The sequence below is a fragment of the Diaporthe citri genome, assembly GCF_014595645.1.
Source record: "Diaporthe citri strain NFHF-8-4 chromosome Unknown scaffold_1, whole genome shotgun sequence".
Classification (NCBI taxonomy): domain Eukaryota; kingdom Fungi; phylum Ascomycota; class Sordariomycetes; order Diaporthales; family Diaporthaceae; genus Diaporthe; species Diaporthe citri.
Genome location: NW_025064846.1, coordinates 10,392,910 through 10,410,890, shown reverse-complemented (window position 1 = coordinate 10,410,890; position 17,981 = coordinate 10,392,910). Strand labels below are relative to the sequence as shown.

At 56.2% G+C, this 17,981-nt stretch overlaps 5 protein-coding genes across 5 annotated transcripts; 3 read left to right on the top strand and 2 right to left on the bottom strand.

Annotated features, from left to right (window-relative positions):
• Positions 1-82: 82 nt before the first annotated feature.
• INS49_002710 (uncharacterized protein) lies at positions 83-4,034 on the top strand (the record flags this gene model as incomplete). Its single annotated transcript, XM_043163515.1, has 2 exons — positions 83-2,770; positions 2,844-4,034. 2 exons carry the CDS (start codon positions 83-85, stop codon positions 4,032-4,034), a joined length of 3,879 nt encoding a protein of 1,292 aa, XP_043032021.1.
• Positions 4,035-4,653: 619 nt separating this feature from the next.
• On the bottom strand, positions 4,654-6,847 carry INS49_002709 (uncharacterized protein; the record flags this gene model as incomplete). The annotated part of the gene is made up of 3 exons (XM_043163514.1): positions 4,654-6,552; positions 6,644-6,692; positions 6,786-6,847. The coding sequence occupies 3 exons, from the start codon at positions 6,845-6,847 to the stop codon at positions 4,654-4,656; spliced, it is 2,010 nt and encodes a 669-aa protein (XP_043032020.1).
• A 3,430-nt stretch (positions 6,848-10,277) lies between these two features.
• Positions 10,278-11,576, top strand: INS49_002708 (uncharacterized protein; the record flags this gene model as incomplete). Its single annotated transcript, XM_043163513.1, has 4 exons — positions 10,278-10,323; positions 10,764-10,968; positions 11,026-11,097; positions 11,174-11,576. The coding sequence occupies 4 exons, from the start codon at positions 10,278-10,280 to the stop codon at positions 11,574-11,576; spliced, it is 726 nt and encodes a 241-aa protein (XP_043032019.1).
• A 1,900-nt stretch (positions 11,577-13,476) lies between these two features.
• On the top strand, positions 13,477-14,683 carry INS49_002707 (uncharacterized protein; the record flags this gene model as incomplete). The annotated part of the gene is made up of 3 exons (XM_043163512.1): positions 13,477-13,574; positions 13,636-14,131; positions 14,192-14,683. The coding sequence occupies 3 exons, from the start codon at positions 13,477-13,479 to the stop codon at positions 14,681-14,683; spliced, it is 1,086 nt and encodes a 361-aa protein (XP_043032018.1).
• A 1,543-nt stretch (positions 14,684-16,226) lies between these two features.
• On the bottom strand, positions 16,227-17,735 carry INS49_002706 (uncharacterized protein; the record flags this gene model as incomplete). The annotated part of the gene is made up of 2 exons (XM_043163511.1): positions 16,227-17,500; positions 17,582-17,735. 2 exons carry the CDS (start codon positions 17,733-17,735, stop codon positions 16,227-16,229), a joined length of 1,428 nt encoding a protein of 475 aa, XP_043032017.1.
• Positions 17,736-17,981: the final 246 nt, after the last annotated feature.

The window sequence follows — 17,981 nt, the reverse complement described above, 5'->3', positions numbered from 1 at the left end:
CTTTATCGCCTCTGCCTTTCAACCGAGACAACCATCAACAGATCAGTGGCCGCTCTCATGAGCATCGCCATCCCTTGTCAAGATGTCACGCATCGAGGGAATGACGGTCCAGGGAGTCCGTTCCTTCAAACCCCTGTTCCGTGAATCCATCACCTTCAACGGCCCGCTCACTCTGATCGTCGGGTACAACGGCTCGGGCAAGACAACCATTATTGAGTGTCTCAAGTATGCTACAACGGGCCAGCTGCCACCCAACAGCAAAAATGGCGCCGCCTTCGTATACGATCCCGAACTAGACAAGGAGAAAGTTGTCCCGGGTTGCGTAGTTCTCAAGTTCAGAGGACTAGATGGGGCGAGATACGTCGTCAACCGCCATTTCAAAGTCACCTTGACGAAAGCTGGACAACGCAAATTCCAGACCCTCGAGACTACGGTTCGAGAGCAAGCCTCCAACGGAGAGAAATCAACAAGCTCTTCCAAGGTTGGTCATGTCGATAGCATGGTGCCCACTTACCTGGGAGTGGCACCTGCCATCCTTGAGTCTGTCATCTTCTGCCACCAGGACGACTCACTCTGGCCAATGAGCGAGCCATCTGCCCTGAAGAAGAAATTCGACGAAATCTTTGACGCCCAGAAATACTCCAAGGCCATCGACCAACTGAAGGTAGTTCGGAAGAAACAGGCCGAGAAGCTTCGTAATCTCCAGGTCCATCACATGCACAATGAGGAGAACAAGAACAAAGGTCAGAAAAATCTGAGGCTCTGCCAGAAGCTGACCGAGGAGATTGAGGAATACCGTGAGAAGGTCAATGCCATCGAGAAAGAAGTGGCCGAACTTCGGCAGAAAGAGAGGGAGTCGCGTGAGGAGGCGAACAACTTTTTGGGTATCATGAACGACCTCAAGTACAACAGGGACCAGTACGAATTCAGGCGCAACAACGTCGACGAGCTTCGCGAGTCCATCGACATGTTGACTGAGGGTGATGATGAACTCCGGAGATCCCTTGAGCAATATGAGGACCGCCTCGGACAACTGCAAGCTGATATTGACCAGAAGTCCTCGGATTATCGAAGCTTACAGGGCGAGATCAACAAGGCCGAGAACAACTTGAATCTGAAGCTCGGGGAAAAGGGCAGGCTTCAGTCAGACAAGGACAAGTATGAACGCCAGCTGCACACCCGCGTTGAGATGATCCAGGCTGCAGCACGGACCCACGAGATACGAGGATTTGATGGCGATCTGGATGATGATCAGATACGACGCTTCAACGGCAAGATCCACGGCATCTTCAACAGCAAGAAGAAGGAGCACGAGCAGCTGCAGGGCCGAGTGTCGCACGAGGCGGACGCGGCGAACAAAGGCATTTCGGAGATGGAGAATGACAAGAACGCCAAAACCTCAGAGAGGGCATTTGCGAAACAGAAGAAAGCTGAGAATGATCGCAAGGTTAAGCGTTTTCAGACGGAGATGGACTCGGTGAAATGCGACGAAGTTCTCGTCGATCGTCTCGAAAGTGACAGGGTTTCGCTGAACGACCGTTACCAACAAGCTCTGGCCGGACTTGCCAGCAATGACTGGGACGAGAAAATACGAGAGACGCAGAAAGAATTGCGCGAGCTGGAGCAGCAGGGCGATGACCTGAACAGCGAGCTCGTCAACTGCACTCGGCTGGCCTCTGAGCTTGCTCAATTGGATCTGCGCAAGACAGAAGCCCAAGACCGTGAGGCAAGCCTGAACAATCTGACCACGCGTTGGAGCAAGATGCTCGGTGAGCAGGTGCGCCTTGGTTGGGAGCACGGGTCCCTCGAGGCCGATTTCAAAGCGGAATTAAGCGGGAAGACTGCCATTCTGAACGAGAAGAAGGAAGCTTGTGACCAGCTGCAGCAAAAGCTTAAGCAAGTGGACTACAAGCTCTCCGAAGCCACCAAGCAGCACCAGAAGTTGACGGACAACAAGACGGGCAGTGAGACAGCTGTGTTGGATGTCCTCAAGGAAACGGCAGAAGATCCATCGGCAATCTCCATTGATGCGTACAATGAAGAACTCGAAGATCTGGAAGCGAACAAGATGGAACTCGAGAAGGATCTGAGCTTGTTTGATCATATGAAGTCGTATTGGACCCAGGCGCAGACTTGCTTGCAAACGAAAAATAAGTGCCACATGTGCGATCGTGCCTTTGACGAGGACCGCGCCAAGTCGAAACTTGTGGCGAAGATCACCAAACATCTCAACGATGAATCAAAGGCGGAACTGGAGCAGGAATTCCGTGACGTCGACAAGAAGCTGGAGCGTTTGCGGTCAGTCCGTCCAAAACATGATGCCGCCCTCCGGCTAGCTAAAGAGCTGCCGGCAAGTGAGAAGGCGATTGACGAGGCCAAGGGAGAGAGGGACGAAGTCTTGGGAAAGCTCGAGGTAGCAGACAAGCACCGGAGAGAAGCAAGCGAAAAGTTGGAGTCGCTGCAATCTGTCTCTAGCGTCGTCTCTGAAATCACTCAGCTTTTTAGGGCAATCACAGATGCAAAGGAGCAGATTGAGCAACTGGAAAGGTCTCAGAGGCAGTCTGGCGGATCGACACGCACTCCCGGAGAGGTGGATGAAGCTCGGGCGATCTGCACAGAAGAGACGCGGAAAGTCAAGAAGCGACTTGACAACATGTCTGCGGACAGGCAACGAAGCCGTGATCTCGTCAGCCACCTCGAGCTCGAGAGCAGCAAGCTTGATGGCAAGATTGCTCAAGCGAGGCAGCTTATGGACAAAAAGCAGGGGCTTGTCTGATGAGATCAAGGCATTGAGAGCGGACAATCACACGCAGGATGCGAGAATTTCCGAAATTGACGCCCAGCTCGCTGACCTTCAGCCAAAGATCGATGCTGCGAGGGCACAGCGTGACGATGCTCTTGTAGCGGGGCGTAAGAAGGCAGAGAAGGCAGCCGAGGAACGCGATACTGTTGCACGCACTCTCAATCAACTAAAGATCATCGAGGATGACATACAAGACTACGTGGATCGCGGCGGAGAATCCAGTCTGGCTTCGGTCGAGCGATCCATCCACAACTTCCAGCAGTTGCTCACCCGCCTCAAAGGCGAGATGGAGGAACTCATGAAACACATCAATTCGCTGAAAGAGGAGCTGTCGCAAGGCGATTGGAACAAAAAGAACATCAGAGACAACCTCAAGTTCCGAGAGAACGAGGCTGCCCTCGGGAAATTGGCCGAGAAGATCGAACGTCTGCAGTCCGAAGATGCAGAGAATGACTATGACCGTCTCATCGCTGAAGCCAAGAAACATGAAAAGAGAATCAGCGTTCTCACAGCCGACAGGAGTGAACTGATTGGGAAGAGTAGGGCCACAGACAACAATTTGAACCAGCAGATCGAGCTCTACGACCAGGAATACAAGGGCGCCGAGGAGAAATTTGCAAAATCTAGCATCGATTTGCAAACGACCAAAGGCGCCATTGCTGATCTGGCCACGTTTGGCGATTCGCTTGACAAGGCCATCATGCAATTCCACTCCATCAAAATGGAAGAGATCAACCGCATCGCGGGTGATCTGTGGCGCGCCACGTACCAAGGCACCGACGTTGACACAATTGCCATCCGCTCCGAGAAAGACACCCCGGCGTCAAACAGCACGCGGCGGAGCTACAACTACCGCGTCATCATGGTCAAGCGGGACACGGAGATGGACATGCGGGGACGCTGCTCGGCGGGGCAAAAGGTGCTGGCCAGCATCATCATCCGGCTGGCGCTGGCCGAGTCGTTCGGGGTCAATTGCGGCGTCATCGCGCTGGACGAGCCGACGACCAACCTGGACAGCGACAACATCCAGTCGCTGGCGCAGAGCCTGCACGGCATCATCAGGGCGCGCCAGGCGCAGGCCAACTTCCAGCTCATCGTCATCACGCACGACGAGGAGTTCCTGCGGTACATGCGGTGCTCTGACTTTTGCGACTCCTTCTTCCGTGTCAGGCGTGACGAGAACCAGTGCAGTACCATCACCAAGGAGAATATCACCATGATCACCGAGTAGATGGGACAACTGTTGTCGTCTGTCTGTCTGATGGAAGGGGGTCATGCGCAGGTCAGATAGCTCGAGGCTCAATGTGTTTGTGCGTGAGAGAATTTGGGGTGAGTCTGGCGTTTTGGCATGGAAGGGATAGCATTTACGGTTGGCTTTGTTTGCTACGCACATAGCATAATAAGACGAGTGAAGAAATTCGAGCTGGGGTTTTAGATAACATTCACAAAGTGCGGACATCGGACTTGCTCCGTGTAATGTGGCCTTTCTACCACGCTTGATTTGATGACAATGCCTCGACCGGCTGCTATGACTCTCTGACTGCGCCAATTTATCACGATACAATCTACGCCCTCAAGTGAGCGCGTGTCTAAGAACTCGACAAACTCCTCATGACGTGCCCCAGATCAGGTCATATCAAACCACAGTCCCCGAAGGGCCGTCCTGATTCTTCTTGTTCGATGTCTGCCCGCTCCCCTTCCTCCTCTGGTCCGTCTGGACCGTCATCACCGTCATTATCAGCAGCACCACCACCACTACCACCGCCGCCAAGCTCCTGGGCGTCCCTCCTCCCCTTCTTCGGGCTGGGACGCACAGGTATGCATTCAACCCAACGCTCCTCGGCGTCCTCCTAGGCCGTCGGGTCCTCGCCGGTGTCGGTGGTGCCCTCCTGTTTCTCTGCCTCCTTGTCATCCTTACCCTCGGCCTCGCCCTCCTTCTTCTCCGTGGTGGCGGTACCGGAGCCGCCGTCCTCGCCAGCGGGCGACGTACGGTCTGACGGAGCGGCGTCATCCTTACCCGCCCCGTCCTGTGCCCCGTCCTTGTCCGCTGCCGGCGATGTCTCTGTCTCCTTCTCCCCGGCGGAAGAACCCTTCACCTCGGGCTCGGGACCCTCGCCGTCGCCAGCGTCCTCCTTCAGCCGCTTGTGGCTGCTGCTGCCTTCGTGTTCCGAGTCCGCGTCGTCCTCCGCGCCGCGCTTCGACGGCGTCGGGCTAGCGGGCCCGGGAAGCGGGCCGCATGTCGTCTCAACCATTTCGTCGGCTGTCTTCTCGGCGTCCTTGCCCTTGTCCGCAGACTGCTCGGCGGTCTTGGCCTCCCCGCCCTCCTCGGACGAGGCGGGCGTCATGATGGCCGCGCCGTCGTCGCTCGAGTCGGGCGCCTCATCTGCGGCGGCGGTGGCTGCGGTTTGCGCCTCGTGCTTGCGCCCCACGGCGGCCTCGACGTCGATCCCGCGGACCTCCATGTTCCCACCGGTGCTGAGGCTGAAGCTGCTGGAGGTCGGCGCCTGCGGGCCCATGTCTGCTGCGCCGATGATGTCTGGCCCGCGGGCATGTGGTGCTTCCTCCTCGTCGGGCATTTCCTCGTCCGACTTCTCGCTACTGGTGTCTTTGGGAGGTTCGCCCTCGCCCTCGCCTTCACCCTCGCCCATAGCGGTGTCGTTGACGGCGGCGTCTGCTGCTGGGGAACCGTCGTCAGTCGCCGTGGTCGTCGAAGCTTCCGACGAGGTGACGACGACCGGCCCAGACCGCTGCAGCTGGCTGACGGGCACGACTCCGGCCCTTTGCTCCTGTCGGATGAGCTCGCCCTGGGTGATGACACGCTGCTGGGCGGCCGAGCCCATGGGCGGTATGCCGTTGACAGAAATGGAGACCGTCTCGATGCTACCGACGCCGTTGGGCCCGTCTATCGTCTCTGTGCTCTCGGTGCGGGTCTCGAACTGCCTCGAGGACTGCTGCGAAGAGCTCCTCTGTGACGATGCCGTGCCCTGGTTTGCTGCCAGGGGCGATGGCCCGCCGTCCGAGCCCAGCGTGGACGACTCCCCGGACTCGGACCCGCCATCGCCGTCCCGGTTCCCACTCGACCGCCTCTGAAGCCACGGGATTGGTGTCAGCAGAGCACCGCCTAGGGCCTCGTCGCTGCCAATGGCGTTGCCGTTGCTCGTGCTGACCCAGGCCATGGACGTGTCCGACCCGTTCTCCTGCGGCTGGCCCTGGTCCATGACGCCGTTGGGCCCGCCCAGCGACATGGACGACATGTCTGGGATGGCAGGCGGTAAGGGGTAGGTGTTGTTGCCGCTGGTGACGTGGACGACCCTGTCCACGGCGTGCAGATATGACGGCAGCGATTTGTAGTGCTGCCTCGGCCGTAGCACCAGCTCGGCGAGCCGCTGGATGGTGTGGGGCGGGTAGGTGTGGAAGGACTCGTTGAGGACGCCGTTAATCTCGGCGATCATGGCGACGATCTGGGGCGGGAGCGTGCCGGGCTCGGGGGCTGATGTGGCCGCGGCGGCGGGAGCGGGAGTGGGAGTTGGCGCCGGGGCGGAGGTGGGCGGTGTGGGGGCGGCATTCTCCTTGTTGGTCTCTTGTGACGAGTCTGACGAGCTGGTTCCCTCGTTCGGAGCTGATGATGGCGGTGGCTCAAGGGCGTCGGAGGAGGGGAGAGGGGCGAGGAAGCGTGGCTCCTGGGGGGAGGGAGCTACTGGGGAGGCTGGTTCGGGGATTCGTGGGATGGGAAAGTCGTTCTTTGCGATCTGGGAAGGCCGGTCAGTGTCAGTCCAAGTGGCTGTTGGCTGTGAGCCAACGCAGTAAGAGCATGCTCTTGTCAGCACGATGGGGCCATACCTTGTCGAGACGCGATATAATGGTGCTGAGCAGGAGCGGCCATGCTGAGCTGTGAAGGCGGGCACATGTCAGTCAGGAAGCCTTGGCGGCTGCGGTCGCGAGCAGCCATCGCGACAGCGCAGGTGGATGCCAGACAACTTACTAGTCCATAGAATTGCCAGCTGCGAGCTCGCGCAGGGTATCATCGTCAGATTCCATCTCCATGGTGGTCTGCCAGCTCGACGCTTCCTCGATAGCTAGCTGGAGTGGAGACGTGACGTGACGGGGCGCGATGTTCGCTCAGCCTTGCGCGATGGAAAAGCTGCCCAGTGCGATGCGATGCGACCTGGGATTCGGCGGGCCACCTGATAGGACGTCGGCCTGCTGCTTGCTAGCGCGGTTGGAGGTGGGAGGTGGACAGCCCCAGCCGCTAGCGCCCACCGCTCTGGCTACTCTAGGCCCCACGCTCCCTGCGGATCGACCCCAGGTTTACATTCGGTTCAAGCTTCCATGTGGATATTCGTCTACTGCACAGCACTAAGATGGGGAGCCCCGTCTTGCATGAGCTATCTAGGTACCTACGTAGGCACGTATGAATTTACATATGGGCCCTCTGTACTGCACAAGTTAATGAAAATGCACACGTGAATTGGGTTCTATGGTCCTAAATCACGCTTCATCTTGGCCCACATTGGGAATGACACACAGCTCCGTCAATTTGATTGTGGGTCCCAATGTCCAGCGGTGCTCCAGGAGGCGAGGATAGAAAGGTCGTGTGCTGCCCCATGCTTCTAGATGTTTGCCTAGGTAGGATATACTAGCCGGCAATAATCTATTTCCGCTGGAGAAATATCTGTAATTGAGAATTGGTCTGTTTTTGGGCACCGAACTGGCCCATATCTCACATTCAATCCCATTGTACGTACACGGGCAAATGTCCGTCTGATTAGCCGGGTGGTCGCCCATTTCCTTGGAACAAGCTCGTGTTTGTGACAATCACGAAGCTGACCGAAGATTAGAGACTCAGGGTGCAAGCTCGCCATTCGTTTCAATCCGCCAGGGCCTGGCCAGAATCGCACTTGTCAGCCCCTACGAGAGCTCGGCTGCTGCAACTGACAGCTTTTGTTTGCCGTGCTCCGTTGCCAGTGGTGCGACAGCACAGTTCATCGGATGACTGGCGTGAAGCAGCCCAGCCCAGCTTAGTCCAGCCCAGAGCAGAGGCCTCACAGTTGAGCAAAAGGATGAACTAATCAGATGGCGGTTTTGATGAGTTCCGACTCGTGCGTCGAGATTGTAATTCACGCACGAGGGGTCCGAGGGGCCCGGGGGCTCAGACGACGAGCCGGGAGCGACATTCGAGAATACGCGGACACCCCTCGCAGTCCGGTCCATATCCGTACAGCATCTGCAAGTCCCAGCCCGTCTGCATCATGACTTGTTTCCTGTTTGCCGCTTGCTTTTCATGCATCGAGGCTCTATCGGGGGTGGGCATGTCGGACGGTCGTCGCGGTCGTCGCGATAGAGTTTGGCAGGATCGGCACTTACAGCTGTCCAAGTCCTGCCACACCGTCCTGGTCGTCCAGCGCTACTGATCGGCGCCTTGCAGGTCGTGTTGGAGGGAATGCACCGGCACTGCTATTTTTATCTGACGCCCGCCCGCCCGTTCCCGCTCCCTCGCCTGACACCACCGCCCTCGACGGTGAGACATCCCAATGGTTGTAGATTGGCTGTTATAATCAAGTTTTTGGACGGCCTCTATTGGAATATGCCCAGCTGCCCAGCCTGCATCCCGCATGGCCAACTGGGCAGCCTTGTGGGGGAAGAAATGGGGCGGCGGCGCACTCACAAGACCAAGCCCCTGAACTCCGATTCTGGCGCTGCGGATGAGACACCTTCCGTGGACTTTGGTTGGAAGCGAGGGCCGCAGGCAAACCCAGATATCGGACGAACGAGGCACTGGGCCTGGTTTTGGGTTTTGGACAGCCTCTCGGGGCACTTCTGTGCGCCTGCCATCTGGTTGAGCGTGTGACACCCTTATCTAGCGGTGTTTGGCTGCGGTGGTGACACATTATACGTACTGCATGCAGCAATGTAACTGTACGGAATATCCGTATAGAAGCATACTAGTCTTGGTGGAAAGACAGCTCGGTCTGGAAGCAATCACAGGTCTCCACCCAATCGATGCCCAGCCGATGGAATGGGGAATGGGGAATGGTCTCGATGACGTTGGCAGCGCGTCGGTATCAGTTCGGTAGAACTCCCCTTCAAGGGAAAGGAACGGGATGACGGCAGATGAATGCCTACCGCATGGCACGGTGCTGTGCAGGCACATGCTCGCAGGGCCTGGCAGCAAGGCAGGAAGAAGGCATTGGGAGTCGGGATCTCCCTGTCGTTGTCGGCGTGGCTGTGAGTCCAAACTTCCGATCTGATGGGCCTGTGGAGCCCCCGCCGTTGCGCAACCCAGAGACATGCACGTCAGCCCGTCCTTGCTGTTAGTGTCAGCCCCTTGAGGCCCTTGCATTGGCGTCGCCGCGTGCTGGTCGGCGGTCCCTGGCGCCAAGCTTACTCTAACAACAGTACAGTCATCCCATCCTGTTCGTCAATTACCTGTGTCCCTTTCAGCCCAGCAACATTGCTAAATGCACAGGGTTGGTAGCTAGCCCTAAAGAGTAGTACAATAAAACAGGGAAATGATAAATCAGAGATTAAAACAGAAGTATCAGTCTCGTTTGAGGCGCTTCTAAGCTGCACAATAATTCAACAATTAACATCGTTAACTCTTAGTGTGAGAAAGTGCAAGGCTGTCTTCTTATAGCAGTATCGATGTGCGAGATTACTGAATCTCCAGAGCGCTCTGGAGCTTTTTGGTGGTTTCTGTAATTATAGCACAGCAGCTGGAAGCGCCGTCTTAAGCAGAGTTTATGTAAACCAACTAGAGCCACACTAGCATATGAGAGAGCATGCTGTGAACATTTCTTGAGCTTCAAACATGGCGCGTGGTGTAATGGTAGCATTCCTGGCCTCATTATAACACAGGAGATGCCGGTTCAACCCCGGCCGCGTCAACATTTTTGTTTGGCCTGCTAGCCTGGCTTGCTCACAACGGCTATACAAGCAGAATATTTGCCATACAGCATATCGGTGCGGGTAGACATTAAGTCTCGGGCTCAAAAAGACGGCAGCGACCCTGAGCTTGCGGCTAAATTGACCGAGCGAGATGAAGTATTTCAGTCGCAGTTGGCTGTTTGAGTAAAAGGCGTGATGACACGAGCGGTTGGATATTTTCTAGACGTAAAAAGACTTTCATCTGCCTGGTCGAAGACCAAATTGTAATTGCAGGTCTGCTTCCTCCATGTACCCAGAGTCCATTGCAGAATACGGATCCTCGAGAATGCGTTTCGTGCACCGAGGATGTATGCTCCTGTCATTATCCTGCTGCTGACGAAATCAGGTAGAAGTGCATCTGGGGCGTTGCTTATTTATTAGTTGGACACTAGGCACACACTGAGACGCGGCGGTTTTACTCAAATAAGGCTTAAGCAAAGAGGCCCTCTCACAAGTACATCTCTCCAAGTAACTTCAAATTTTAAGAATCTATTGTTTAGGTAGTCTTGTCGTCAAACGTTAAGTCAATTCAATTCCATTGGCCCACTAAATGCGTCGGATATATCTAATGTCCGAGTCAACACCGGCCATTTTTGGTACTTATTCACTCTCCTTGAGCAGCTTGAGCTGAATCAATTGGTTGATCTGACAAGACCTCACCCTATTCGCTCACTGCCTTGCCTTGATTGGTGGTGTCTTCGAGCTTATCCCGCACGGTTGAGTGCCTCTTGGCTCTATCAATTTAGGTTTGGAGACGGCCTCTCACTCCTTTACACCAGCTTGAGTTTTTGCTCCCGAGTTTGCATACCAAAACTTGAAGCCTTCATAGTCTCGAGTCAAGATGGTGACTGTGGCAATTGCGGGCGGGACGGGTGCCGTTGGACGCACTCTTGTGGAGGTGCTAGCTTCCCAGGAGAAGCATCAAGCGATAATTCTCACTCGCAAGGTATCTATTGAAGAGCCTTGAGATCCACAATTTATCAGATAAAATCGTGCTGATCTCCTCAGGACTCGAGCAAAGAAGAAAACTCCCTAGCACCGGTGTTCAATGTCGATTACGGTGACATCGGTGCTCTCACATCATTTATGGAGGAGCAGAATGTCCACACCGTAATAAGCGCTTTTGGTATCACGGCCACATCCTTGGCGACCTCCCAGCTCAACCTCATCAAAGCCGCGGATGCGTCCAGTGCTACAGAGCGGTTCATCCCTAGTTCTTTTGCCATCCCTTATCCAGAAGAGTGAGCCTCTGACTCACCAACCGCCCCTGTCCCACGCAATTGGCTGACCTCTCACAGCGGTGTCACCATCCTCCCGCCCCTAGAGCACTACTTCATCTCGCTCAAGGCACTCGAGGCGACCAGCCTTGAGTGGGCGGTCGTCCACAACGGCACCTTCCTCGATTACTTCGCGCCCCCGGAGCCTCAAGACACACCATCCCCACAGCGTTATCGTGGTCGACAGGGAGCACAACGCGGCGGGCATCCCCGGTGACGGCGATGAGCCTGTGACGCTCACGTACACCTTTGCCGTGGCGCGGTTCGTCGTGGCCGCGCCGGACCTGGAGGCGTGGCCGCGTGAGCTGCGCGTCGTGGGCGACGAGCTGACGTTCAACGAGCTCGTGGCCATCGCGGAGGAGGTCAAGGGGGCCAAGTTCGAGGTTGCGTACGACAGTGTCGAGAAGCTGAAATCGTCGCAGATCACAGAACTGCCTGGGCACGCAGCGTCTTATGACAAGTTCCCCAAGGAGCGGCTGCAGTGGTTCCTGGCCATCTTTGAGCTGTGGATGGCCACGGGGCGGGGCCGCGTGCCGTGCCTTGCTATACTTCTTACATGTGTTTATACATAATGAAAGGACTTTTTATTTTAATTTAAATACAACATCATTTTGAAAAGTTAAGAAAAATACTGGAAAATATCTGATTATGTTTCAGGAAAGCTCTTCCATGGGAATATTTACTAATTTTCTCTCTTTTATTTGCGTACTGGGGTGCAGGGTGTATTTAGCGAAATACCCCCCACGCGAAGGGGGTGTTGGTCGTGCACAAATACTGCAAGGGGCAGGGGAGGTCGGGAGACCAGAGTACAGAGGTACCAAGTGTGTGATATGCAATGGCAGCAGGACCCTGGCTGGATATTGCCTGCATCGAAACGCTTCTCCTACGGACCCGTGGACAGATCGATCCTCGGTGCCAGGCTAGCAGTGCCATGTCCCCAACGGATCCCTACCATACGCCTGTCCCCAAGTGCTCGGCACGCGGCGATGCAACGGTGGTTCCCTTGCTCGAGTAAAGCGAAAAGGCCAGCCCAGCCCGAGCCCAGCCCGAGCCCAGCCTTCCATCATCATCGTCACTGGCACTGGCACTGGCACTGGCACTGGCACTGGCAGCTGGCGAAACCGAACGTGCTCTGCTCTGCTGCTGCGGCTGCGTGTGAAAGGTTGAAATCCCAGAAGGGGCTCCTTAGCGTCACTTCTGTCACTGCTCCCGTGTCCTCACTGCCTCATCCTCGCCCTCACCTTTCTTTTTCCACTACTCCCCCTCGACCAAGCCCTCCCTTCGAACTTGTTTCACGTTCTCCCCCTCTCTCGTCTGATTTCTCCCGGATCGCAAGGCTGCACATTGTGCTCAGCACTGGGGTCCACGACACGCACCCATCTTTTCTCTGGCTGCATCTCTGCAAAGTTCGGATTGTACAAGCCAAGCACGGCGCAGGACGGCACCACAGTATCCAAGAAGGTACAACCACCAGGTACCACTGTATTCTTGCTGTGGGGAAAGGCCTGGATCCAGCGCCCCATTCTCCCCCTGGTCTGTGGATTCGGGTGGACAACCCCCCAATCTCAAATCTCCCTCTTCCTGCGCCTTGTCGTCGCGTGTACAGCCCATTCTGCCCGTCCTGCCCAGACGGTGCCAGGTCTTGCGAGTCGAGGCTGGCCCATCCTGCTGGCAGCCCTGGCAGGCCCTGGTCCTTCTCACTTGTCAGGCTCGCAGTGGGCTGCGACTAGAGCTACAGTACACTGCCCTGCCCTGCGACTGCACAAAGTAGACTAAGTGCTCAGCCCTCCTCTAACAACCCGCACGCACGTTGAACCCTGGGCGTGTGGACCTGAGACTCTCCGCCAGTGGCCGCCGCGCCGCTTCCCATCCTCCACCAAGCCATCCTTGGGTCCTTGGGACCCCCCCCCAGCACACCATCCCAACCGAGAAAAGGGCCAGGACTCGGGCCCATCAACCACCACACTCAATCAATCGCCTTGTCCCCCGACTCGACGCTCCGTGCTCTCTTTCCTTTCCGCTACTCATCAATCATCAATCATCATCATCATCCTCATTCTCACCCTCCCACACAACCACCAACAACACCACCACACCATCTCGCCGGAGGAGGCCCCAATCTCGACCCTCATTTCTCGTCCCCACCTCTGCAGCCGACGGCCACTCTTTCAGCCCACCGACAACCGCGACATTTCCAATCCTTCTCTCCTAAAATTGTACTCGTCGCCACAAACCGCCCGGCCCGCATTCTAGGTCCTTCTCCGCACTCTTCCCTTGTCTTGGCAGACCATACAAGAGACAACCGCTGCGGCTCCTTTGACTCCTCTCAAGGAGTCGACACGCCTGCCCGCCCTGGCGTTCCGGACTGAATCTCGGCGGAACCTCCTGCCCGCTGACCCGGGCTTTTCTCAGGCCTTTCAAGAAGGAGGATATTTTCACAGAGAGGGCATCGCTCCCTCAAGTCGCGCAAGCATGAAGCGCAATAGCCTGGACTTCATGGATGGGCCCTGGCCCAAGGCCTTCATGGCTGCCGCATCACTACAGGCCATAGTGTGTCTGGCCTTCGAATCGTGAGCGGCCCAATCCCCTTCGCTGTCTGATTGACCGTCCATCTCACCGTTCGCAATATAGGTATACCTTTGCTATGTTCCAGACACATCTGCTGGAATCCGTATTGAAGACCGACGACGACACCAGTGCCCAGTACAAGACGATCCCGACCTTCCTCACCCTCTTCATCTTCGGCTTTTTGTACGAGCTATTACTGGTCTGGGACGCTCTTCGCTTGAAGAACACCATTCAGATCATCGGAATCTGCATCGCGAACCTGGCCCTTCTCGTATACACCGCAATCCAGATTGATCAGATTCACGAGGCTCTCACCCTTCTGGGCCAGAACCATGGGCTGGACGGTGGCTACACCAACGAAAAGGGCGTGGTAATAACACCGCAGCAAGCACTCTGGGACGAAGTACAAGGCTTCCTCATAGCGATCCCCATCATTCTCGCAGTGGGCACAATCGTCCTGTCCTTCATCGCCTGGAAACTGTACCAGGTCTTCGCATGGGACATCCTCAAGCAGATCGGAGCCGACTACAGGATGAAGAAGAGGTTTCTTCACTACCAGGTGAGTCCCAGGGATCTGCGCCAGCAATGCCAAAGACATAGCAGTTAACAGTCCCGTTAGGTTTACATCGCGCTGCTCAAGTTCGATTTCTTCTTTTTCCTCGGGTTCACCGTGCAGTTCATAGTCATCGTCACTGGCTATACCGACGCTGAGATGTACCTCACAATCGCTGCTATCCCGATTACCATCCTCATCCTCCTCGCCGCGGCGTACTTCACTAGGCACGAGGACAAGATTGGAACCGTGGTTGTTATTATCTGTTACGTCGGTGCTCTTGCCTACTTCGTGTTCAAGCTTGTGCGCATCTACCAACCGAGCCACGCTGCATTCTACATGCCGGTGCGCAAGAGTCTGACAGCATTCGCGGTTTTGGCTATCCTGCTGTTGATATTCACCATCACCAATGCATTCTACTGCATGAACAACTTCGGCGCCGGCCTCAAGACGCACCTGCTCAAGAAGAAGCCGAGCGAAGAGAAGGGTGACGGAGGTAGCAGTGTCGACATGCACGCCCTGAAACCGTCAGTGCCAACGCGCATGACAATCGACTAAAGGCCATTCAGCTTGCCGTAAAAATACGAGGTCCACGAGTTAATGACCGCATTGTCCGGAAGCTACTCAACCTCCACTGGATCGCTGGCTCGAGACGGGGCGACAGACAATTCGGTCCAGCACGAAACACAGAGACGAAGCACGAACAGGGTCCAATTACATATAAATCACTGCGGATACACCATATCTGCCTTCTACATCTAATGGCGTTCTTGAGGGTTGTCTTTTTATTTTGGCCCCGATCGGATATCGGAGGTGGTGTTCAGGGTCCTTTTGCTTTGGGGTAAAGGGGCATTCCAGGAAAGAGATGTCAGCCCGTACCTGCTCTCTGGGGACAAGTGAAAAGATAAAGAGGAGGTGGATATTGGATGTCGAACCAAACGAACGGGCTGGGAGAGGAGGGACAGGGCTTCCCCACGACACAAGGGCTACTGAGCATTTACAGCGGGCTATTTTTCTACATCTTTTGATATCCCAGAGGTGAAGGGGCGTTTTGATCCGCCCAGAACCCGCCCTCACCTCACCGGCTGGGAGAGGGATCCTTCCTGGTTGTTTCTCTTTTCTTGTCTCACCTGCTTGGTCAGTCTCGCTTAAGGACAGGCACATGCTTTGTAGCGCAATCTTGCTCTCGATCTTATAAAGATGAGTAACGGAGAAATTGTCTGCCAGACCAGACCGATACAACTGCTGAAAAGATGTTTTGTCCATGAGATCCGTCACCTGGTGCACCAAGAGTCCCATGTTCACGTATGCGAACGACATTCATCGTGCGCATGTCCTTGTTCTTCGCGATAGTTATAGGGGCCGGCTCTGTGGTGGCGATGTCGGTTGTTGCCTTCTGCTCTCCCAGCTGAACTAGAAGTCACGAGATGAAAGCCACAGCTCGCGATAGACCAACAGACAGCGTTGGATAGACAACAAGAACGGCGCGCGCTGGAGGAGACGGATTTGTAGAATAGTATCCAGGAGGCATCATCCTATCGCTCCATTTCTATGACATTCGCAGACTTCGCATTGAGGGCCATGTCACATATCAAGAGACTTTAAATACATGGCGCTTTTAGTCACTAGTGCAGAGCTTGCTCGGATGCCTGCGCAGGGGGTGAGGGCGTATTGTAGCAAACATACGTCAGAGTGTTCATCAACGTAGGCCTGCTGGGCTTCTCTTGATTACCGGCAACAAGGCAGTGCTGATTTATTCTAATACATGATTATCGCTTTGGGTTCAACGCGCTGTGGTTGTTTGACACACAACACAGACAGACGGACGGTCGCACGTGACTAGCCCTGTGCTCTGGTAGGTCCCAAGACCCTTGGATAATGACACTTGTGCCGCGTGATGAAGCCCCCTTCCGTGATGAAGCCCCCTTTACCCTGTTGCTAAGGCGGCAGCCAAAGCTTGGCGCGAACGATTAGAGAGGACTTTTGGACCATCAGGGCCGCCCAGCATGAGAACCGGGTGTCCTGGTTGTGAGAGAAACCAGACCTTGTAGTCTCCCATGTCGAAGCCAACGTCCCACTTGAACGCGAGTATCTGGCGGTCCTAAAGGATGATCTGCCTCGCGTCCCGGAGCAGGCCCTCGACGGGGCAGTAGGGACACTTGTAGCGCTGGTGGCTCTTGACCAGGTTCTTCAGCGAGTCCCTCGCCAGGACGTGGCCGCAGGGGAGCATCATGGGCGGGTTGCGGTCGGTGGTCTGCTCCTTGGAGACGGGGCAGACGAAGATAGAGTGGTAGATCATGGAGCGCGGCAGCGGCGTGTCGAAGGCGAGCTCGGAGGCGGTCGTCCACGACGCCCGCGCCTGCGTCATGACCCCGACGAACATCATCAGCCGAGGGAGGCTGATTGCGCCGGCCGTCGCGGCCACGTACAGCGGGCTCTCGGCGCTGAGGCCTAGTAGCGAGCAGAACTCGCGCGTGAACGAGCTCGCTATCTCGTCGAATCCCGCCTCGCCCACGTCCCCGCCGCCCGCGAACAGGTGCGCATATGGTGACTCAGCCAGGTTCGGTTGGTACACCAGCGCGGACGCGAGCTGCGCGATCTCCTTGGCGTGCCGGTCAGCGAAGCGTGGGAAGTTGGCCTGCGCATACTCCATAGCCTCCGCGGGGCCATCGTCCTCGTCGCCGTCGCCGCTGCCGCTCTGCAGGATGAGGTAGATGTACTGCCGCTTGCACAGCTCGAACTCCAGGTCGGAGCCGCGGGCGTCAAGCTCGGCGCTGTTCTCATGCGCCCACGAGATGGCGGGCAGGAGGTTATGGTTCCTGAGCTCCTTAAGTATCCGATACATACTTGCGAACTTCTCCTGGAGCTCGTGTGACTGTAAAGAGCGGACCTCGCTCATTGGCTCGTCGTCGCCGCCCTCGTATCCCGCCTCCGCTGCGCCCCGTGAATCCTGGTTTGGGATGGTGTCGTCGTCTTCCTCCGCCCCTCCCTCTTCTGCGCCGGAGTGGTCGGCGTCCATGTCGGTGTCGTCGTTGGGCTGTGATGGTGGCTCTGGTGCCCTCGCCTCGTGTGTTGGCTCTTGCTCTTGGAACTGATCCAGCGATGCGGTCTCTTGTATAAACGTCGATGCGACATTGAACTGGCCCTCCCGCAGCAGGTGCATGGCAATAGCGCGATTAATTAACTTGGGGTGTTTTGCCATGGCATCATCATCGGTGGGCAGCGGCCTCGGGGGGAAGTGCTTGTCGAGGACCTTGCCATAGTGTTTTCGGACCTTGTCAACCTTCCTCAGGTCCTGGTCGATAGCCTCGAAGCCTTTAGATACTGGGTTTTGCAGCCTGGCGAGGGTAAGGCTTGCGGTATGGGGGTCGGGAGCTGAGGACGAGCGTCAGTATGGAGTGGTCTCTGGTCATGGGGTTCTTGTGGGGGACGGGGACAATTGGGCCGGTCACGCACACTCAGCTATCTGCTCCCGGGCTTGTGCGAGGATGTCTATTATCTTGTCGACATCGTCGACGGCGGCGCTCAGACGGTCGGTGGTGTTATTCGCTAGCCGATCGAGCTCCTTGAGGAGGGCTGGGATATCGGTGTCGTCTGGCTTGTAAGCCATGGTGGGAGGAGGAGCCTCGATGGGGTTGAGGACTCGCGTGTTAGGGGAACGGAGGGGCTGGTTCTCGGTAGGGATATCTAGATACTCAGGAAGAGGGGTTCTGCAGGAGGTTAAAAATTGGAATGTAGAATGCGGCAGCTGGGTTGTGGTTCATTCAAGGTGTGTGGTATGTTGTGGTCCCGAGAAGGTGATGGGGTGGCTTCCAAAGCCGCCGCTTCGGCATTTGAGGGGAGCAGCTGCAGGTGC